A 24303-nucleotide genomic window follows, 5' to 3' on the forward strand; every position below is an offset into this window, starting at 1 on the left:
CCGACTGGGCTGGGCTGAGTTTGGGCTTGGGTTTTTAAAAAAATTCCAGGCTTAGACTTAGTACGAACGCATTCAAAGAGATCAAAAAAACAATACATTCCGAAACACTCTACGCAGTTTCCTCTCCTCGATCCACAATGTACTTTCAAAATGATTAGCCACATATAAGGTCCTCAGTCTGCGGCTCCATTAGCCTCTCTATATAGATGTGTGGCCTGAAAAGCCACGTTACTATTGATCATAGCCCGGATGTCTCGGAGCATAGATACCTCAGATATCTCTGATCATGGCCTTCCTGTTCTATTCTTGTGAGTGGGACTCTAATAGGGTAAGACTTCGAGACCTGTTCATGTTTTGGAAATTTTGTTCTTTCTTTGAAAAGGAGAACGGTGACTGCTACCAAACCAATATAGACGTCAACAGCGCTTAAAATAATGGCTGTTATCAAGTTCTCGGCCGTCTCCATTATGCTGTACGTATATCGACTAACAAAACGAAAATGGCCGTTACAAATTGTAATCTATATATTTAGCATTATAACAGCTTGTTGTAGAACAAATAATCATAGTCATATTCATTTTTATTGTTTCTCTCTAAATAAAATAGTAATTCATTTCAAAATTGTTAACCAAATTTTCTTCCAAACAGGATTATACATTCTCAATCATAATATTTTTTTGTTAAATAACAGTGATTTGAAAAAGAATGCTGCCATTCTTCGGTTACTATCTGTTATTTTTTCACTATACTAGCCATTGTCATAATTATTATTTAATATTAAAAATTAATACCGCCAGGACAAATAATGACGGCATTGTGGAAACCTTTAAATCACTACTGAGCATAAATATAGGAGCACATGACTGTTGGATCCGTTGAAATCTTCTGATGTAATACGGCTAAGTTATCCTAGAAAATAAATACTGATAAAGGATGAATCCTAATGTCAGCTATTTTAGCCGTGCACAACACAGAAACGGTAAACTTGTGCAGCATGCGATGGAGGGAATGCAAAGTTGCAGCAAAATGTAATTAAAACTACAACAAAGCAAGGATTAGACCAGAGATTGGCTACTAGCTTGGCCCTTAACAAAACATAACAAAATACATAATTGAGAAATGCATCATTCATATTTGAAAAAAATCGCTAAACATACATTTTGGATATCTTGAAAAAGTGGTTGCTAAGAAAAATCCATTATGAAAACATCATGGTACCGTTATAATTGTCACTATCTCCATATAACAAGCTATAGAAATAAAAAAGACAATCCAAAGATGCCCTGGAAGTTGAATCTGTCACAATGGTGAAGTATCTGGAGACATGTTTGGACTTCCTTCTGGTTTAGTCAACATGCGAAAAATTATCCAACACCTTGCAATAAGATAACTAGCGTCTCAACTCTCAAGCTTTAGCAACTGTATGGCACAACTCAAAATAGGACTAATCAAGGAGTAACACATCAACGCGAGAAATGAGAGGAGGAAAACAGTGCTGCTTAGATGCTTGAATGTTCTTTTAGATTTGTCAGATGCCGGGTTTTGTACTTTGAGATGATAAATTGCTGAAATTGTTGTCCAAGTTAGCTCACTGTGTTAATATTATCTGACTTCGCAACCTGCCTCTGTTGACAAACAGTACAGCAAATCAAACTGAACTGAACCTGGAAATATCAGGTAACCATAGTTATGGCATATTTAGCAGTCAATACATGCCCTCAATCAATTTTTGTAATTATAATTTTCAATGAAGTTATTTCTCTGTGCTTGTTACACACTTCAATTGAAAAAACTTCAACTACTCATTTGCTAAATGACTCCCAAAGCACACCAAGATCAACATTGCCTCCAGAGAGAATGATTCCGATTTTGTTGCAATTCTTCCAAGCAGGATTTTGTTGGAACCGATCCGAAAGAACAGCAGCAAGACCGATGGCCCCACTTGGCTCCACAGCCACCTTCAGAACCTCATAGCACAATCTCATGGCTTCTACAATCTTCTCATCATCTACGGTGATGATATCATCCACTAAATCCCGCACCACCGGCCTAAAACAGATAGATCAATAGCTCTGTAAATATTTAAAAAGAAGTTGATGAACCAACAAATGTGGAACATTACATATAGGTTAATAATAAGCTGGGTAAACAATTTATCAATGGTTAAAAACTCGGAAACTTTAAGAACACAAATTCACAATAAGGGGTAAATCCACCTCTCATATATTAGGAAAAGGCCTACCAACATAAGAAACTTAAAACCACTTTAGGCATTTTGCTGACACAAAAGGAAAAATTAAACATGTTACATAGTTGAGTTCTAGGCAATAAAATTGTCCCGGCAAAGTCTTCAATCCCGTGGGATGCAGGTGTCCCAGTTTCTCCATGAAATGCAATTCTCCGCTGTCTCACCCCATATTGGCAGCCGTCCTGATCAAGCATCCTGATAGGTGCCCTCCATCTCTCTCCCATTTTTATTTCCTTTATTTTAATCTTTATTTGTTTTTCCATTGTCTTCTTCCTTTCCTTTTTGTTTTTCCTTCTCCCTTCTTTCTACCTCTTTTCTTCTTCTTTTCTTCTTTTTTTTTTCATTCTTTCTTTTCTTCTCCCTTCTTTTCTTTTTTCCCCCTTTTGCTTCTTCTTTCTTTCCCTTCTTTCCTTCCTACCTTTCCCTTCTTTCCTTTTTCTTCATCTTTCTTTCCTTCTTTTCTTTATTTTGTTTTTCTACTTATTTTTCCCTTTTCCTTCTTTTCTTCCTTTCTTTATTCTTCTTTTCTCCTCCTTTCTTTCCATCTTTTTTCTTCCTCTTGCCTTCCTTCTTTCCTCTTTCTTCTTCCTTGTCCAAAACATGAACAGGTCTCAAAGTCTTGCCCCTATCAGAGTCCCGTCTCCTCACAAGAATGGGACAGGACGGCCTCCATCCCCCCGTGACATAAAAACTTGTATCCTGGCACCATATGTTTATTCTTGAATTCAGGCTTTGAAACAACTTCTTGAACAAATATGATACAAATGAATGGCCATCCATGGACATTTGAGTCAAAGAAAGGTAGATCCTTCTAAGAAATTTTCTAATAAAACAGTTATATACGTGACAACCTCTATAGTCCATAGCAAGGTCACTTGACGTAAGTATGGACCTTTCCCAAAGACGATGAATTCAACTTTTATAATTTGGAATATCAATAAACAGCCAATTTCTCCGTAACTACAGCCCAAAGAGCATTTGTATCATATAATAGCATGTCTCGTAAATAGTGTCATATGAACTTTTTGCTGGTGTGCATACATGTTTGCTATTGTGATGGTGGGGTGAGTGGAAATGTTAGAAGAATTAAAAATAGATAAATGTAAGATGGCTCAAGATATAATACTGACTGATCATTTAAAGTTCCAGCTGAAACTTAAGAACTCATGTGATGTTTCCATTTACCAAGTCAGATCTCCAAGAAAAGCTCGAAGCCCATCAGCAATGGTGTTGGCCTCTGGTAGCGTCACAATTTTTCCTGCTACCTTTGATTGAGCTGCATCATCAGCACCCTTTGGCTCGGCAGCCAAAATACAAATAGAAGGGTTGATTGTCTTTGCAGCCAATGTCACACCGGAGATCAACCCTCCACCTGTACATAAAGTTTCAAAACACAAAAGAACATCAAAAATGAAGATAAGGAAGTAAGAGTAGTTAAAAGTCCTTTCAATTGTACAAACCACTAATTGGGACTATTATTGTGTCAATATCTCGGACTTGCTCCAGCAACTCTAATGAAATGGTGCCCTGCCCACTGTTAAACATACGTATAACATGTCACCCATAGTGCATATAAAATAGACCAATAAAGTACCATTTTAAGAGGAAAACATAGCTACCGGCAAGGTATGATAATCGGCAACTGAATCATTATAAGTTTAGGAGCATCCTTCACAGCAATTTGGGCTAGAGGAGATGACAAGGAAATGCATTTGATTTATGATGGAAGAAAGGTGAGATGAGCAGGTACAGAGGATCTGGTAGGTTCTGATGTTACAAGCTACATGGATAAAAAAAGAAGGTGATACAAAACATTTTTGTTCTATGTTTATATATATATATATATATATATATATATATATATATATATATATATATATATATTCATTTTTAACAGCAAGCAGGTGGCATAATTGTGATTTGTTGTCAAGTTTTCTATTTATTAATCATCAAAAATTTCAGAACCTGTTTCTGAAAACTATATGATACCATTATAACAGTCTTTTCAGGCAATATTCCAAGGGAAAAATATGGTACAAATTGATGTAACTTACATGTATCGGGACATTCGGATGAATGTTATTGGGGGGCATGGGAAGGGCCAAATCAAGAAATCTGGGTGTGCCAAGCAATGGGAAGCTTAGTAAAATTTAAATGTTTAACTTGCATGTTCATTGAAGAATCATTGACAAGCCAGGTAAAGGTGAAGAGGGCCCATCAAGTTCTGGCACATCACAAAGAGATGGGTGACATGGAAGCACATTCAGTGAATTTGACAAGAATTGCCACAACAATTTCAGGTCACAAACATCTAAAGCAAAGAAGATACAAAAAAGAAGAGAAAATGTAATTATCTCAGTTATCCAAATGGACTCAATTCTTTGAGATTTTCTGATTTTAATAATTAAGAACATGAAGCCAATAAACAGAAACTTTAAATCATACAGGTGAATAATTGGAAAAGTTTTAACAAATAAAATTTGTTTAAATGTACACCTTTTGATGTTTTCCTTCAAAAGTTAAATATCAAAATCACTAGGAAGTACAATCAAGCAATTAGACGATAATGGCATAAAATGGTAGTCTTCAAGCTCTTTTCAGACTCAGAATCTAGAAACTGAAAGAAACCAACAGAGAAAAGAAGACCTATACAACAACATGAAATACAACCAAAATTGTAAATGCAAACAATACTTCAGATGTGAAATTCAACTTCTAACAGAAAATTTGAGATGCCAGTACAAAGTAAACCTACATACCTTATAATATGTTTATCATTGAATGGATGAATCAGAACTGCACCTGTTTCTTGCTGGACCTTTCTTGCAGTGCTCTCTCTTGACTGAAATGTGGCTTCACTCCAAATAACTTGGCCACCATAGCGCTTGACATTTTCAACCTTACATTTTGGGGCATTTTCTGGTATAACAATATAAGCAGGGATTCCACGTAGTTTTGCAGCTAAAGACACTGCTGCAGCATGGTTACCACTAAATGGAAAACATAGTATTAAAATTTTGTAAATAAAGAAGTAGGAGATGGAAAGAGGCAGAATGGGGGAATGTATCCTTGTGCAAAACATCTTATAGAAGTAGAGTGAACCTGCTGTGAGTTACTACTCCTCTAGCAGCTTGATCATCTTCAAGTGAAAATATAGCATTTGAAGCACCTCTAATTTTAAAAGCTCCTCTGAAAGCCACGTGGTAAAGCTATTAATACCATCTCCACTAAGAAAGGGAGAAAATTAAAAATTAAATTCGTAAAGAACAACATTTTTAGATTTTATCTTCAGAAAGAGCCTCTTACCCCTTCTGAAAACACTCGCACTTAAAAAACAATTGTCTCCCAGATATGGAATCAAGAGAATTTGATGAGAGAACTGGGGTTTTGTGAATGTATGGACCAATACGGAGTTGTGCTTCTTTTATGGAGGAAATATCAGCAGCATAACTTTGAGTTTGTAAATAATCCTTCTCCATTAAACCTGTCAATTTTTTTTAAAATAATGATGCAACATATTGCATAATCATTTTAGAACATGTGATAGATATAAATTAGAAGCAGTGATTACTCCAACATACCCTTAAAAACAGGCTTTTTGATTCAAAAACCATCAAATGGCATTACCAAGTGTGCACGCATGTGGGTGTATTCTGCAACAATTTACATAACATATTATATCATGAAGATAGTTGACCTCATCCTTTAATTTACAATCAGTTCTACCAATTCCTCAAAATAATTTAGCTAGAAATTTCTAATGCATCATGTATTATGCCATAATTTATCCAAATACTAATAGAGATAGTCAACACAGATAATACATCAACATACTCCTAAGGGAAATAAAGGGGTGCATAGAGGATACTTATATCAGGATTCAACATCAAAATATCTGGTGGTTTGTTGGGACAAATCAAAATAAAAAAGCATAGGTTATAGGAAATCTGAGGATTTTTATGACTAGAAACAAGATTGAGATAGGGGCAGAGAAGGGGGAAGAGAGGGAACACACACACACACACAGAGATGAGGAAAATGAGGTTCAGCAGGGCTTGATTACCAATATACTTTCTCAGTGTTTTTATAAAAAGCATAGCCCTGCTGAAAGGACAAAACTATGGATATAGAAATAATTAAATCGATTCAGAGAACTACCTCAGTGAGGAAATCAACAAGCCGTCCCTCATCAGTGACAATTGGAAGGTAGACTTCCTTCTTAGCAACCTTCTCTATCATGAAAAGAAATTCTGAGCTAGATAAACCACAACAGTAAAATTGCCATCGCAACAAAAATTCGTGATACTCTGCAACTGGAAGCCCAAGACAAGTGAAAAAATTTTCCACCAAAGCAGCTCGAGTGCCCTATATGCCACAGATTTATGCATGGCCTTTAGAATTAATCTATGCACTACAAGCCGCTTGTCCATTTGACAAGAATAAGCTTTGTAAAGCATATTAAGTCTGCATAGTTAATCAGTTTGAGTTTTAGAATATTCCCACGCTGGATCCAGAAATATGGCAACCCAAATGTTATTCTCACAAAAAAAAAAGAAAAAGAAAACTACTCAAAGTTACATCATTGATATTAAAAATATGAAGCTCAATTATACTTTGGAAGGTGGCACTGCCACTATTTTCTGAAAAAAATAGAGTTATGCCCTTGATATTAAAATTTAGGAAGCTTCACAAGAAATGATCAGCAAATTCATGTTATGCAATGGTTTTAGCTTGTGCATGCAAAAGGATCAGGCTTGGATCAATTAAAAGCACACTTCAAACAAGATGAGAGCACTTGATCAAATATCATAACAGGATCCATAAATATAGCTTTACAGTGGTCTGAGATTATAGCAAAAATGTTCTTATTATTATCATTAATAAACACAAACAGTTACGTAACTAAAGGAAATGATGCAGGCATGTTTGTAGGAAAAGGAAACAATCAGTATAGTTTCAGGATTTCAGCTGAATAAAATGGCAACCAAATGGAGATATAAAGTTCCTATTAGCTTGAAATGGAACATCCTCAGTATAAGATTTTAATGTGAAGTTAAAATTGAGCAAAAGAAATCACACAAGTAAATCGGAATGCATTCTGAGGAAGAGAGAGAGAGAGAGAGCAAGAAAGTAAATGAACTAATATTTCTTTCTCATTCAAGAGCCACATTTCTACATAGTACACCGATTAGTCACACATCGGTTATTCGCCGAGGATATCTTGAGTACTTATACAAGACTAAAGAACCTAAAAAATGCCTTTCCAGCTAGCCATTTTGGGTAAGGTCTTGAGTTGTTACAAATGATATCATAACAAACTTGGTCCATAGTCTATATGATCTACGAGATACTACAACATGAGTTCATAGAGGCTGACGATAGGCTGATCCAAAAAAAAACCTTCCGGCTAGCCATAGGTCCTGAGTTGTTACATATAGCACTTTCATGTAACATGGATCAAACTTTCAAGCAACAGAAAAATCAAATAAGAGGCACTAGCAATGCAAATATTCTTATCAACACCTTTTATCAGTAAAAGAACTGGATGGGGAAAATGTTCGTTCCAGAAATCCTCCAAAAAGAGTGACAATCACGAGAATACGAAAACAAAAGGCCTCGCTATTTGAAGATAAGTAATAATCTGAAAATTTTATTTGAAGATCAACCGAACTTGCACGATAGAGGGAGAGAACTTAAGCCATGTCACAGAACAAATCGATTTCTATGGAAGGAAGCCTAGGATTGGTTCGAACATTTTAGAATGCATAAAGAAATTAAAATCGAATCGAATTGGATATTTCCAGATTACCTGAAAACAATCCGATTTGGGGGCTGGTGGAATAAAAACTGGAGGAATTTCTGAGCCCAACAGCGGATAGGTTAGGCTAATGGAATGAGGTTGAAATCCGTCTGTGCGCCGGACGCAGTTCAGCTGTGAGAGAGCGAGCTTTCTTGCCGGGAGTTGTCCGGCGAGGTTTTCGGGTGCATACGATAAGATACCGACGCTGAGGAAGCCAGCCCCAACGAAAGGTATGCAATTTGGCGGCCCACGGGCCGGCTATTTGTTCTATGGGTCGTCTGGTTCTGCAGGCCTCCCATATGAATTATTTTTGGAAACATTATTTATATTCTCTCTCCAACCCTCTCTCCTATTGAGCAGATTATTGCTATATAACCCTTGGACACACTTGAATTTTGGTAAACCACTTGGATAACTTATCAATATAACCAGCCAAGTACGTGCCAGAGAAATAGTAGATGAAAAAAAAAAGATTCTCCTATGAGTATCAAACCCATCCTAGCACTTTAAATCCATCAATTTTCATGTTGAATTTATCATGTATTTTTTTAATCAAATGTTAACAAAAATGATTTATTATAATGTTTTTTTACTGATAAAGGTTGGTTAAGCAGCTAGAATTATATTTTTATAAGATAAGAAGCAAACACCTTCTAGATCGAGATTTTACTGGTTCTCAAGATTCATTCAGCAACTCTTATGTGGCCTGTCACTTTTTTTTCTTCTCCATCCAACAGTCATCGTATATTTTGTGGTGAAATATGATCAGGATTGTATCTTTCGCATGAAAGAAGGATTCATCTTCCTTCGCACGAATCCACCATCGGATCATTCGCTAGTCGCTTTGAGATCTATGCAGATAGATGATGAAGGAGTTCGAAGTGCTTGAGATCCATGCAGTGGGTGATCCAATAGTCAATTCGTGCGAAGGAAGGTGAATGCCTATTTGGTGCCAAAGGTATAGTCCTGATCTCTTTGAACAACAGTGAAGATCTTCTAGCGATTAGCTTACTTCACTTAAAGATTGCCGACAAGGTAAGGCAGCCATTTTCAACAATTACCTTCCTTGCATTTAGATTTTAGGCAATAAATAACGCTTCATGTACCTTCATGCTTCAGCCACTGCTAGGTAATCAGTATGAGCAAACCATGCTTTAGCTGTAGCAAGCATTCCCAACATCTCATGATCTTAGTCTTGCTTCAACATACCTTCACTTCAAAGAGTAATCCTTAATATTTATTTTAATGCAGTTGGCTGCTCAAGGTTGCCATCAAACCATTTAGGGTCTCTTTATTGTTCTTCTCTTTTCATAAGGATTTGAAAACCAGAAGTTGGACACTCATAATGTTAAGATTAGTATACATTATTTTATATTTATGTTGAGGTTAATTTATCAATCTCTCCATGTCCAATTCCCTGCAGTATTGTATCATTATAACCCCTGAATCTAAAGAAAATGGGGGAATATCGAACCTGAATAATTCGGCATTCCATAACTTGAGGAATAATGTTTGTAACTTCATTTTAGTTATATAAAAATCTGAACAGATTGCTTAAGAGACATTGCTGTCGAGCATTTCCTCAAAGTTTACAATCCTATGTTTCTTTTTTTCCCCCTCGTAACTTCTACCACATTTCTTTATATCAATTGAAACAAGTTCATGAGTTTATTGGTTCTGATCACCTGTTTATTGTGACTTCTGAGTCATGACATTTAGATGATCTGTGATATCCTGCATTTATTTTTTAAAATTTCTAAACATTTAAATTTTAAATTTTATACTTTAAATCATGTATGGATGCATGCTGTTCCCAAACAGCATAAAGCTTATTAAATCTATTGTGTTCAAGAAAGAAGTGGAGCTCGAGTCAGCATTCTCAGGCTGCTAACGGATGAGCCAAACTTACGCAATCCCTGCCTCGTTCATTCTGTACAGGAAAATATTTCACCAATTTGAAGAATAGTGCATTCAAGTGGCTCATGAGTTAAGTTTCAACACTTGCGGAGGAACTCAAGTCCAATCCGAGGACAGGTCAAATCTGAACAACCAAACCTCACTTCAGCATTGCTTTGTTCGCATCTCTGAAAAGAGGGACAATGTTATCCTACACTACATGATGCATGCCAGGATATGCAATCCGTTGACTGTATTCACCTCACGTCATCACATCCATCGATCTAAAATGCTAGGTTGACAAGAGTGATGACATGCGAAGAACATGGATTGGTAAATGGCTCCCCCAAGTTTATGCATCCTGTGTGTAGCTCTTGATGACTGATCTTTCTTTGTCTCGAACCCTATACTCCTATAATAATGGCAGAGTAAGGGCTGGCCCGGAACTGAACGGTGGTGGTTGTTCGCCATTAAAAGATGAACAATTATTCAATAATGCACTATGACATGATGCGCACTTATACGCTATTCTTGATAGCTGTTCATCTTTTGATGATGGCCATCAAAAGTTGCATAGCATTGTTGTGCATCCTGTGTGCACTGTAGAGAATCCTGATGGTAAAACATGAAGCATGGTGATGATTCTATCAGGTGCTAAGGTTTTGATTGGATATGTTATGTTGTAAGACTAGCCATAAGCGTCACCCTTATGTATCCTTAATCGTATTATTGTAGGGGCCCTTTGAATAACCCTTCACGTCCACGTCTCCAGAGCTGGAGGAGCAGGACTCAGCCACTCTCTTTTTTTACTTAGATAAGGTTTGCAACCAAATACCGTTGACACACCTGATCACTAAATAAACTAACAATCCTGGGAGGATGATGCGATAACAGCGGTCCAATGGACGCCAAAGTTAGGGAGCCAGGTCTGTTTAGAGTGACATTATGTGGGCCCGTTGATGAAGATCGTGCAGCTGCGAAGGGCTCCGAGTTCCATCCGTGACGTCTAATCTTTCATCATCCGTTTCTTTAGGAAATGGTTTGCCGTTCGTTTACGTGCAGGGAACTCCCTCTATGCTCATGCTTTTCTTTTTTAATTTTAAGAGACCGAAGACACCACGTCATCGACTTGCCGACCGTTTCCATAAAAACCAAGCAAAGCTCAGCTTTCATCTTACCAAGCAGGGGAAACCATACCCGTGTTAAAATATATTAAAAAAATAATATTATTTTTTTGTTCCTTCATACATGATATATCTCAGAAGTTATATATATATATTTGTATACAGTCTCAATCAAAAAAAATAATATAGAATAATACAAAAAATATTACTGGCTGATACAAGTTGTTATGTAATCCCTAAAATCATTCTAATAAGATCATGCTAATAAAAACATATAATACAGGTTAATACAAAATCATATTAATAAAAAAAATATTATAGGCAATGCAGGCTGTTGTGTGATCTCTAAAATTATGTTAACATCCTGTACCAGCTTTACCCATCGAAGGTGCACCATAGGAACAATCCGAGATAGAGTAAAGGACGAGAAATCTCACCTAACCTCATGTAGGGTATAATTTCTCGAGCTAGCTTGATACTTTCCGGTTCATGTCTCAGCTTGTCATTTCTTACTTGCGGTATCTCTCCATTTTCTCTCTCTAAAAAAAAACCATATATAAGCGTGAAATTAAGCAAGTTGTTTTTTCGTGAATGTGAGAGGCTGTACTCGACCTCTCCATAGCTAGCTGTCGAGCAATTGTTTTTCCGAAAGAATCCATCTGCACTTTGCAAGTGCGACTACATTTTTTGAGCAAATTTTAAGTGTGAATATCGATTCATTTTTAAACTTCATATCGGGCTGAACAACTTGTTTCTTGTTCATAATAAAACATATAACAAAATCTTAAAGGGAAATTGACCACCTTATATTTGTGTTTGGAAGAAATATTTAATCCACACAGTGCTCCAGAAAAGATGAACATACATAATTTGATATGGGTTCTGCTTAACATGTATAGCTAAACATGAACAGCTATAATTTACAATAATAATTAAATTCTCTGATGACCACCCATAACCACCCAAACAGAGAAACACTAACAAAATAACTCCTATTTTAAGTACCCCTACTTTTAGAGCTAATAAATATTTTAACCTAATAACTTCTTGAAAAAGTGGAATCATATTCTTCATCCAAACATCAACATCTATAATACCTTTCTTTTCATTAAGCAAGGTTGAAAAGGAAATTAAGAGTGGTGGTCGGCTGGGTGGCTTATCTTTTCATCCTTGGGTGAAGGAGGCAGCACAAATTGTGAGAGGTTATTTTTATCTTTTTTTAATTTTAGTTGCATCAGAACTTTAATACATATATTTATATTTGTTAAAAAAATAGTATCCTTTCAATTACATAGGACTTAATGTACTCCCTTTCAATAAAAAATTCAGCTAGAGTTGGATTACGTAAACTTGTTCTATTAAATAACACAGTAGAGATGGAGATAATATTATGTTATCACCTCCTAAGATTTCAGCATATTAGTATGATTTAATTTGACTTTGGCTAGTTGACCAAAACAATAGATAACACTAATTCAGCCCTGGCCCAGCCCAACGTCCAGGTTCAAAGCCTTCAACGTTTCGTATCGCCATATTAAATAATAATGATGACATCCCTTTCTTTGCTCCGTCCAAGCATTAAAGTCTGGGCCGTTCCGGAAACTTCTTACGATTCAACGCCTAAACCGCGGCCCATCCAGCCCAAGCATGTCCCCCATTCACACGAAGTGACACCACCGAAATGCAAGTGGAGGCCTAGGCCCCTCAAATGAATACCCACTCCCAATTTTCCATTGACCCACCACAACAGGTGCATCACAATTAGTGCAGATGCCACGTGTACGTTCCTGATCCTTACTTTTTCATACTTAAATGCGATTCCTTTCCGCCACTAAACTCGCCAACCGCCTCGGATCTGTTGCCTTCTTTCGATTCAAATACTGGCGGTGCGTTGGAGGCAAGCATAAGTAGAGAGAGAGAACAAAGTGAAGGGGCAGGGGGGAGAGAGAGCATGGCGAGTAGAGTCTTCTTTTTGTCGTGCCTCCGCGCCGACGGCTCGTTCCGGAGCCTCTCGCCGCGGCCGCGCTACCCGTCGATGCCGAAATACCCGAAGGGGGCAAAGGCCTCGGTCGCGGCGGACGGCGGCGGCGACGACTCCGGGGCGACGCCGCAGGAGGAGGAGGAGGAGCAGGAGAAGAAGGTGGCGCTATTCTCCGTGCTCGGTATGACCTGTGGGGCATGTGCCGGATCGGTCGAGAAGGCGATCAAGCGGCTGCCGGGGATCCACGATGCGGGTGTCGACGTTCTTAACGCCAGGGTCCAAGTCATCTTCTATCCCGCCTTCGTTTCTGTGAGTTTTCTCTTCTTTTCCTATGTTGCATATGTTCCCGATTTTATTTTTGTGTATGTTTATACTGAATTTTGCGTTGGCTTGATTGTCAGATTTTGTAACACCTTTGGTTTTTCAGAATTGTTAAGGTCTTTGGATATTAATCTATATTTGGTTTTCAAGCTGTGGTCAGATTCTGGAAGAGATCAATCTGTTCTGTTTTTTCCCTTTTCTTTTGGAAATATCATGTTTAGTTCAGAATCACAAGTATCAATACTACTCATTTTCTTTTGTTTGTGATGACCCATGTGAGTGTGTACTTAGTCCCACATCGGTTATTCGCCTTAGAGATTTTGGGTACTTATACAGGATCAAGAAACCTCGCTAGCTTTTTAGGTAAGATATTGGGTTGTTATAAATGGTATTAAACTGAACTTGGCCCATAGTCTATGTGGACTAGGGGACACTGCAGCACGAGTTCATGGAGGCTGACCACGAGCCGATCATAGTACTTGTGATTAAATATGAATGGATTTGAACCCTTTGCCTGACGAGAACATCAAGGCTTAAACGAGGAGAGTATGTGAGGAACCATACAAGCGTGTGTTTAGTCTTACATCGGTTATTTGCCGAGGAGATCTTGGGTACTTATACAGGATCAAAAAATCCAAATAATACCTTCTGGCTAACCTTTTTGGATGAGATACTAGATTGTTACAGATGCAATAGTCCCACGACTGCCATACATGTCATTGTTAGTTAGGGTAATGTTTGGCTACTATGAACTGGACTTTAGTGTAGCCTGAATCCATTACAACTTAAGCTTGCATAGAAATGTGTCAAACTTTATCAGTTAAATGAAATCCTTATGATTCGTTTTATTTAAGAAGCAATTATTTGGGTGAAGATTAATACCGGCATGCATGGAACAGGAAAATTAACATTGAGCTTTGATTTGGTGGATATGTGTCTATATGAGTTTAATGTCTGACCTTGCATGTTTAATATGTATCATTGTCCAATGGTGATACCAGAACCACATTTTATCATATGTGTAATTCGTATATATAAAACCAATGTCAAAATTTCCTGCCAGGATATAATCTTTTGACATCATGTAAATCAATCAGTTGTATCATGCCTACCCAAAATCTGGATATTTTCTTAATCACAAGACAGATATATTCTTCTAAATTTGGAGAGTGAACTTCATCTTTGTTTGTTGCATTTTTTTGCTTTATCTTTATTCATAAAACCAGATTCTATGGGATCTAAATGACATGAATGCTTGCATCTTCCAGGAGGATACAATTAGAGAAACTATTGATGATGCTGGATTTGAAGCTGCACTAATCAAAGAGGAGTTTAAAGAAAAGCCTACTCTAATATGTAGATTGCACATAAAAGGAATGACTTGTACATCTTGCTCAAGTACCATTGAATCTGCTTTGCAAACTGCTGCTGGTGTACGGAAAGCTTTAGTAGCCTTGGCAACTGAAGAAGCAGAGATCTGCTATGATCCTAAGCTTGTAAGCGCCACCCAGCTAATGGAGGTAGTTAAAGACACTGGTTTTGAATCTATACTTATTACCACAGGGGAAGATATGAATAGAGTAGAGCTCAGAGTTGATGGAGAAGTTGATGGAAGATCTATGTCTATGGTTAAAAATTCTCTACAAGCACTCCCTGGAGTTGAAGATGTAAACATTGATCCTGCACTTCACAAAGTTACTGTATCTTACAAGTCAGATCAAACAGGTCCTCGGAACTTCATTGAAATTATTGAATCAACAGGGTCTGGGCGTCTCAGGGCATCACTATACCCAGAAGGAGGGGGAAGGGAACTTCACAAGCATGAGGAGATAAAGCAGTATTATCGATCTTTTCTTTGGAGTTTGGTATTCACAATCCCAGTGTTTCTCACTTCTATGGTGTTTATGTATATACCAGGAATCAAACATGGACTTGATAAGAAAGTTGTAAACATGTTGAGCATCGGAGAGCTTCTGAGATGGATTTTATCTACCCCGGTCCAGTTTATAATCGGCAGAAGGTTTTATACCGGTGCTTACAAAGCGTTGAGACATGGATCTGCTAATATGGATGTGTTGGTTGCCCTTGGCACGAATGCTGCATACTTTTATTCATTCTACTCAGTGCTCAGAGCAGCAACTTCACAAAATTTCAAGGGGACTGATTTTTTTGAAACAAGTTCAATGCTTATCTCGTTCATCCTTCTAGGAAAGTATCTTGAGATCTTGGCCAAGGGTAAAACATCAGAGGCCATCGCCAAACTCATGGATTTGGCACCAGAAACTGCAACACTTTTAACTTATGACAATGAAGGAAATGTCATAAATGAAAAAGAGATTGATAGTCGACTGATACAAAAGAACGATGTGATTAAAGTAATGCCTGGCGGGAAGGTAGCTTCAGATGGTTTTGTTATATGGGGTCAGAGCTATGTCAATGAGAGCATGATAACGGGGGAATCACGACCTGTTGGAAAGAGGAAGGGTGATACTGTGATTGGTGGGACTGTGAATGAAAATGGTGTGTTGCATGTACAGGCAACTCATGTTGGATCAGAGAGTGCTCTATCACAGATTGTTCGTCTTGTTGAATCAGCACAAATGGCCAAAGCCCCTGTGCAGAAGTTTGCTGATCGCATTTCCAAGTATTTTGTTCCTCTTGTAAGTAAATTTGCAATTCTTTTTCTTTCCTCTTTGTTTATCAGTGGAACCTTCTATTCTGGTATAGAGCGGCCCACTGCTCTGAACTGTCCCAGCTCCTGAATGACAAAATAATAAATTAAGTAGTTTAGTGGCTTTTTCCCTAGTGTTGCACTGAACACTTGAATCTTCCAAGTCACTTAACAACTGTTACTAAGGGGTCAAAGGTCCTCCTTTGAGGCTGATTATTTAGAAGGTGAAAACTTTTTTAATACTGATCTCAAAAAGTTTATGAAGGTATATTCAACCATACATCTTCTTGATTGTGATTCATTGTTGATACATCCTCGTTATTGAGTTGCTGTGATGTCTGTTTATTATACTTTGTGTTTTCACTCTTCAGGACAAGATGCTTAGCTGTTTTTACCCCTCTGTATACCATCTTGATTCCACTGATTAATATATTCTAAATTAGCAAATGGCACCTGAGGCATTAGCTTTTATCAAATTGACATTCTTTATAAATAACTAAATACCGTATCTTTAAAGGCATAACATTTAGAAAAAAAAACCATTATCTAAACTCTCTCTCTATATATCTATCTATCCATCATCTGTCTGTCTATATCTATAATCACATATTTATGAAAACTACCAATTGTCTATCCTAAATGTACTGGTTATTGACACACTGGCTCGCTGAGCTATCACTGATTTAAGCAAATAAAATGACACACACACACACACACACACACACACACACACTCACAGACATTCATAAGCTAAAACTACTTTTAACAATTCATGGACAAATATCTAAGATATCCTGGATTAAAGATGCATACATGCTTTTGCTTGTGCAGGTTATCATTCTTGCATTCTTTACTTGGCTTGCATGGTTTTTAGCAGGAAAGTTCAGTAGCTACCCAAAGTCCTGGATACCGTCCTCCATGGATAGCTTTGAACTTGCTCTACAATTCGGCATATCAGTTATGGTTATTGCCTGTCCATGTGCCCTTGGCCTAGCAACTCCAACAGCTGTTATGGTTGGAACTGGTGTTGGTGCTTCTCAAGGTGTGCTGATTAAAGGGGGGCAAGCACTGGAGAGTGCACATAAGGTCTGTATGTATAACTTTTCTGATTTTTCTATTCTAATTATTGAAAGGCGCCTGTTGATGTTAATCTTGTGGAGTTGAATACTCTCTGCTAAATCATCACTGCACATGCTTACTGGTGACTGGTCTAGAATTTTACTGTACTGTGATCGACACCATTATAAGACCCAAGCTCAATTTATATCTCATTGATTTCTGTAACACGAAGAGGTTGGGAGAATATTGTTTGCACAGATCATTTGCTGGGTTGTCTGATTTATTATTTGAGTGAAATTTTTTCTGGCATTTTACTCATCGGGGATAGCATCATCTGTTATGGTTTCTATAATTCTATTTGCACAGTGATTGGTTAAACTTGTAGCAGGCAGCATTTACTACAGTATTGACAACCATATGATTAATTATCTTATTACTCCACATATTGTAATATTTTCCCTTTAGTCATTGGTATCCTGCAAGTTATATTTAGTCTTTTATCTTACTTTATTGTAAAAGGCTAGTTTTGTTGGTTAAGTCTCGTATATGCTTGATAGAACAGATATATTTTGCAATCTACTTATGGTTTAATCCATTCTACAAGTTTAAATATGATTTTGCATTAACTTTGTAGGTGGCAACTTTACATAAGCCCGAATGAGAAGTTTGAATTTCCAAACAAAAAAATCAATCTGATTGATTTCGTAACCTTCACTGGATGAGAAACTGGGTCAGATTCTACTGGATCAACAAACCTATGGGACTTAAGGAAAGATGTGTGGATATTTTGTCATATTCTAGAAAGCTCCCTTCTTATGGGACCAGAATCTTGAAAATTTTCATTACACCTGTTCTCCTCCTAAGCTTTTAGTATTGAACATAGCATTTTTTATTTTCACTCTTCAGTTATATTGTAGGTTTTGGGTCCAATATGTAAGAATCTATGATGATTTTAAAGGATAAATAGTGAAAAATTAGGAGTAACGACTAGCAAGTTTGTAGCTCAAAGGAAAAGTAGGTAACAAATTATAGAGCATAAATGGCCTGAGAAGACCAAAAAGGAAGTTGTCAGAAGGATATGAAATGTATTGAGCTGGCAGATGATGTAGCCTTGACAGGAAAAGAGAGTGAAGATGGATTTAGCAAGATGAATCCAGATATATGTGGTAAAGCTTCTTTGTTGGAGCAAAGCATAAGCTTGAGATTGTCAAGCAACATTACATAAATAAATATGTCAGTCTAATGTCAAACAAGGTGAAAATAGAAGTATAAAGCTGATAGAAGCATAGAAGGATTACTATCCTGTGGTTAGCAAAGTTTGAGTATGTGGGTCTGTCATGCCAATTTCAGATGAATATAAAACATGTTCTTTCTTCTTCGATATTCTATCACTGATCTAAGATAGGGTCACTTTGGAAGTTCTGGCACACGCACACTTTCTAGTATATAGCAGATTGTTATTACCTGCCAGCAAACCTTTAACTAGCTGTTGTTTGAGGAATTTAATTCCACATAATATTTTGATATAAGTTATTAAGATCATCTTGGAAGTTGCAGCTAATCTGCCATTACATGCTTGTCTGATAATTAAAATTATTGGGCAAATATATATGTTTGGTGCTGAAGTATTTGGAAGTTTTGAATATTAAGCAACTATATAACAGAGGCTGGACATTACTCTTTGCAGGTCGATTGTGTTGTTTTCGACAAGACAGGCACTCTTACCACGGGAAAGCCTGTTGTTGTTAGCACAAGGTTCCTGAAGCATATGTTGTTACGTGACTTCTATGAATATGTTGCAGCGGCTGAGGTAGGTTATCTTTTCCACAATTCTTTTTAAATAACGGTTTAAGCTTATTATGTAGTTTCATGGAATATCATGCAATCCCTTACATGCATGCGGCTTTGTTTAACATATAAAGAACAATGTCAATAAGCCCAACGGAAGTGTTATGTATCATGACTGAATTATCGCCTTGCAGCATTCTGCATGCTTTTAAAACAGAAGCCTCTGTTTTCAAGGTACTGAACTGGTAATTGCTATCAGGTAGCTGATGGTGCTTGTTCAACATTTCTATCTTCATAATGCCAGCTTCTTCCCCTGACATTATAATATTATTAGTTATTTCTTTTTAGTAGACATAATTTACAAGTCAAAACTTTCCTATCCAGGGGTTACTTTCTTTTGTCAGTAATACCTTGCAATGTGCTTCATTTTGGATAGGTCAACAGTGAGCACCCTCTGGCAAAGGCCATAGTTCAGTATGCCAAAAAGTTCAAAGAAGAAGAAGAAAACCATGTGTGGCCTGAAGCAGAAGACTTTATTTCTGTAACAGGCCGTGGTGTCAAAGCAACGGTTGGAAACAAAGAAATAATTGTGGGCAACAAGAGCTTGATGTTGGACTCAGGCATCCGTGTCCCTGTTGCAGCCCTTGAAATTCTTGCTGAAGCTGAGGAAATGGCACAGACCGGAATAATGGTTTCGTTGGATGGAGAAGTTGTTGGAATAATCACAGTTTCTGATCCATTGAAACCCAATGCCCAAGATGTGATATCTCTTCTTAAGTCCATGGAAGTGAAGAGCATTATGGTAACAGGGGATAACTGGGGTACTGCAAATGCGATCGCCAAAGAAGTTGGGATCGATACTGTTGTTGCTGAAGCAAAACCAGAGCAGAAAGCACAGAAAATAAAGGAACTACAGGTATCCAGATAACCTATCTAATGTTTATCACCATTGACTAGTGCTTTCGCATTCATCTGTATGTGTATATGTACATACAGAGGTGCAGACAGACAAACAGACATCCAACTATTAGAAATCTGATAACTCTGACTTGGTTTTGTGTCAAAGTCATCATTTTACAAATATTCTACTAATATCATGCTGATGTTAATTGTAGACGTCTGGCTTGACAGTGGCCATGGTTGGTGATGGAATCAATGACTCACCGGCACTTGTTTCTGCTGATGTTGGGATGGCCATAGGTGCTGGTACGGATATTGCCATTGAAGCTGCTGACATAGTCCTTATGAAGAGCAACTTGGAGGATGTAATAACTGCAATTGATCTCTCGAGGAAAACTTTCTCCCGGATCCACATGAACTACATCTGGGCTCTTGGTTACAACATCATGGGCATACCTATTGCTGCCGGGGTTCTTTTCCCGTCTTCTAGATTCCGCTTGCCACCATGGATTGCTGGTGGTGCAATGGCTGCTTCTTCGGTTAGCGTTGTTTGTTGCTCTCTGTTGTTAAAGAACTACAGAAGGCCCAAGAAGTTGGATACTCTTCAAATCAGGGAAATCTTGGTTGAATGATTGATGGTAAGTTGTGTGTGGCTTAGGATAAATTTGTGGATATGTTTGCAACCCTGGAGTGGTTGACGAGTTTGCTTTAATAAGCTGTGCAAAATCAGACCGCTGTAATGCTTGTCTAAATTGATAAATGCTTGCATGGTGCAAGTTCTTTAGTTAATAAGTTAGCTTCATTCATTCATTCATCTGCAGCTTCATTAATACAATTATTTATACATCCTTTCCTTCTCATGTATTGCTTCATATTCTTTTGATAAAAATTCATCAATATCTGATTTACATAGAATTTACAATCTTATATTAAAGTACAGGTCACTTATCTTTATCCTTACCTTTTTCTTTTCCTTTTTTTTTTTTCTGGATAAGCTTGAACAAACTTCCATGCGGAGGATATCTCCACGTAGTATAAGTCTGTGCCACCAAAATGATGAAATAGACTTATAGCATGGAGTAGGCTACTCACTATTCCTTTCAGCTACCATTTTGCCCTTATACACTATGAACGCTACAAAATGTGAAATCCAAACTATCATAAAGTTTAATGCGTATTAAATGCATTTTGCTCCCTCCACTTGTCCTCTTTACTTATCTCCACTTAGAAAGGGAGAAAATTAAAAATTAAATTCTTAAAGAGCAACATTTTTAGATTTTATCTTCAGAAAGAGCCTCTTACCCCTTCTGAAAACACTCACACTTGAAAAACAATTGTCTCCCAGATATGAAATCAAGAGATTTTGATGAGAGAACTGGAGTTTTGTGAATGTATGGACCAATACGGAGTTGTGCTTCTTTTATGGAGGAAATATCAGCAGCATAACTTTGAGTTTGTAAATAATCCTTCTCCATTAAACCTGTCAATTTTTTTTAGATAATGAAGCAACATATTGCATAATCATTTTAGAACATGTGATAGATATAAATTAGAAGCAGTGATTACTCCAACATATCCTTAAAAACAGGCTTTTTGATTAGTGATTATTCAAAAATCATCAAATGGCATTACCAAGTGTGCATGCATGCGGGTGTATTCTGCAACAATTTACATAACATATTATATCATGAAGATAGTTGACCTCATCCTTTAATTTACAATCAGTTCTACCACTACCTCAAAATTATTTAGCTCGGAATTTCTAATGCATCATGTATTATGCCATAATTTATCTAAATACTAATAGAGATAGTCAACACAGATAATACATCAACATACTCCTAAGGGAAATAAAGGGGTGCATAGAGAATACTTATATCAGGATTCAACATCAAAATATCTGGTGGTTTGTTGTGACATATCATAATAAAAAAGCATAGGTTATAGGAAATCTGAGGATTTTTGTGACTAGAAACAAGACTGAGATAGGGCAGAGAAGGAGGAAGAAAGGGAAGAGAGAGAGAGAGAGAGAGAGAGAGAGAGAGAGATGAGGAAAATGAGGTTCAGCAGGGCTTGATTATCAATATACTTTCTCGGTGTTTTTATAAAAAGCATAGCCCTGCTGGAAGGACAAAAGGATACCATGCACGAACTATGGATAAAGAAATAATTAAATCAATTCAGAGAACTACTTCAGTGAGGAAATCAACAAGCTGCCCCTTAGCAGTGACAGATGCAAGGTAGACTTCCTTCTTAGCAACCTTCTCTATCATGAAAAGAAATTCTGAGCTAGATAACCCACAATGCTAAAATTGCCATCACAACAAAAATTCATGATACTCCGTACCCGGAAGCCCAAGACACGTGAAAATTTTTTCCACCAAAACAGCTTGAGTGCCCTATATGCCACAGATTTATCCACAGCCTTTAGAATTAATCTGTGCACTACAAGCTAGCTGTCCATCTGACAATACTAAACTTTGTAAAGCATATTAAGTCCGCATATTTCATCAATTTGAGTTTTAGAATATTCCCTCGCTGGATCCAGAAATATGGCAACCCAAATGTTATCCTCACAAAAAAGAAAAAGCAAAAGAAAACTACTCAAAGTTACATCATTGATATTAAAAATATGAAGCTTAATTATACTTTGGAAAGGTGGCACTGCCACTAGTTTCTGAAAAAATGGAGGTATACTTTTGATATTAAAATTTAGAGAGCTTCACAAGAAATGATCAGAAAATTCATGTTATGCAATGGTTTTAGTTTGTGCATGCAAAAGGATCAGACTTGGATCAATCAAAAGGACACTTCAAACAAGATGAGAGCACTTGATCAAATATCATAACAGGAGCCATAATATTGCTTTACAGTAGTCTGAGATTATAGCAAAAATGTTCTTATTATGATCATTAACAAACACAGAGTTAAGTAACTATAAGGAAATGACGCAGGCATGTTTGTAGGAAAAGGAAACAATCAGTAAAGTTTCAGGATTTCAGCTGAATAAAATGGCAACCAAATGGAGATGTAAAGTTCCTATTAGCTTGAATTGTAACATCCTCAGTATAAGATTTTAATGTGAAGTTAAAATTGAGCAAAGAAAATCACACAAGTAAATCGGAACACAGTCTGAGGAGAAGAGAGAGAGAGAGCAAGAAAGTAAATGAACTAATATTTCTTTCTCATTCAAGAGCCACATTTCTACACAGTACACCGATTGGGAGGAGATCTTGGGTACTTATACAGGATTAAGGAATCCAAAAAATACCTTCCAGCTAGCCATTTTGGGTGAGGTCCTAAGTTGTTACAAATGATATCAGAACAAACTCGGTTCATAGTCTATATGGACTACGAGACACTACAGCTTGAGTTTATAAAGGCTGACCATAGGCCGACCGAAAAAATACCTTCCGACTAGTCATTTTGCGTGAGGTTCTGAGTTGTTACATATAGCACTTTCATGTAACATAGTAAGTCAATCAAACTTTCAAGCAAAAGAAAAATCAAATAAGAGGCACTAGCAATGCAAGTATTCTTATCAACACCTTTTATCAGTAAAAGAACTGGATGGGGAAAATGTTCGTTCCAGAAAACCTCCAAAATGAGTGACAATCACGAGAATACGAAGACAAAAAGCCTCGCTATTTGAAGATAAGTATTAATCTGAAAATTTTATTTGAAGATCAACCGAACTTGCATGATAGAGGGAGAGAACTTAAGCCATGTCACAGAACAAATCAATTTCTATGGAAGGAAGCCTACGATTGGTTCGAACATTTTAGAATGCATATAGAAATTAAAACTGAATCGAATTGGAAGGGTTTTGATACCGAAATATTTTCCAGAGTACCTGAAAAAAATCCGATTTGGGGGCCGGTGGAATAAAAACTGGAGGAATTTCTGAGCCGAACAGCGGATAGGTTGGGCTAATGGAATGAGGTTGAAATCCGTATGTGCGCCGGAAGCGGTTCAGCTGTGAGAGAGCGAGCTTCCTTGCCGGGTGCCGTCCGTCGAGGTTTTCGGGTGCATACGATAAGATGCGGATGCCGAGGAAGCCAGCGCCAACCAAAGGTATGCAATTTGGCGGCCCATGGGCCGGTTGTTCGATTGGTCCTGGCTCTGCAGCCCTCCCATATGAAACAATTTTGGAAATATTATTTATATTCTCCCTCCAACCCTCTCTCCTATTGAGAAGATTATTGCTACATTACCCTTGGACACACTTGAATTTTGGTAAACAACTTGGATAAATTATCAATATAACCAGCCAAGTACGTGCCAAGAAATTGTAGATGGAAAAAAAGGGATTCTCCTATGAGTATCAAACCCATCCTAGAACGTTAAATCCATCTTTATCATGTATTTTTTTAAGCAAATATTAACAACAATGAGTTATTGTAATGTTTTTTTACTGATAAAGGTTGGCTAAGAAGCTAGAATTATATTTTTATATGATAAGAAGCAAACACATTCCAGATTGAGATTTTACCGGTTCTCAAGGTACATTTATCA

The 24303-nt window shown here is 37.2% G+C and overlaps 2 protein-coding genes and 1 long non-coding RNA gene across 9 annotated transcripts; 1 reads left to right on the top strand and 2 right to left on the bottom strand.

Moving 5' to 3' along the window:
• Positions 1 to 1654: 1654 nt before the first annotated feature.
• Positions 1655 to 8252, bottom strand: LOC103705524 (serine racemase). Of its 6 annotated transcripts, none has more exons than XM_008789258.6 (9): positions 8058 to 8252; positions 6407 to 6475; positions 5830 to 5901; positions 5555 to 5732; positions 5351 to 5437; positions 5008 to 5238; positions 3709 to 3782; positions 3434 to 3620; positions 1655 to 2049 (listed from the first exon to the last, which is right to left on the bottom strand). In XM_008789258.6, the coding sequence occupies exons 4-9, from the start codon at positions 5725 to 5727 to the stop codon at positions 1803 to 1805; spliced, it is 999 nt and encodes a 332-aa protein (XP_008787480.1). In that variant the 5' UTR covers positions 5728 to 5732; positions 5830 to 5901; positions 6407 to 6475; positions 8058 to 8252; the 3' UTR covers positions 1655 to 1802. The 6 variants fall into 6 exon arrangements, with proteins under 6 accessions (XP_008787480.1, XP_026659847.1, XP_026659846.1 ...); XM_026804046.4 differs by having other exon boundaries at positions 6407 to 6561; XM_026804045.4 differs by having other exon boundaries at positions 6407 to 6613; positions 8058 to 8216.
• Positions 8253 to 12904: 4652 nt separating this feature from the next.
• On the top strand, positions 12905 to 20476 carry LOC103698563 (copper-transporting ATPase HMA5-like). Of its 2 annotated transcripts, none has more exons than XM_039117757.3 (6): positions 12905 to 13358; positions 14639 to 16030; positions 16873 to 17127; positions 18788 to 18910; positions 19325 to 19804; positions 20004 to 20476. In XM_039117757.3, exons 1-6 carry the CDS (start codon positions 13020 to 13022, stop codon positions 20418 to 20420), a joined length of 3006 nt encoding a protein of 1001 aa, XP_038973685.2. In that variant the 5' UTR covers positions 12905 to 13019; the 3' UTR covers positions 20421 to 20476. The 2 variants fall into 2 exon arrangements, with proteins under 2 accessions (XP_038973685.2, XP_088574098.1); XM_088717972.2 differs by having other exon boundaries at positions 16924 to 17127.
• Positions 19791 to 23898, bottom strand: LOC113461531 (uncharacterized). Its single transcript, XR_015976200.1, has 2 exons — positions 23642 to 23898; positions 19791 to 21268 (listed from the first exon to the last, which is right to left on the bottom strand). It is a non-coding gene; the product is annotated as an uncharacterized LOC113461531 (long non-coding RNA).
• Positions 23899 to 24303: the final 405 nt, after the last annotated feature.

This window comes from Phoenix dactylifera, chromosome 3 (assembly GCF_051530095.1).
Source record: "Phoenix dactylifera cultivar Ajwa chromosome 3, Ajwa_hap1_PhDact_Kaust_v1.1, whole genome shotgun sequence".
Lineage (NCBI taxonomy): Eukaryota > Viridiplantae > Streptophyta > Magnoliopsida > Arecales > Arecaceae > Phoenix > Phoenix dactylifera.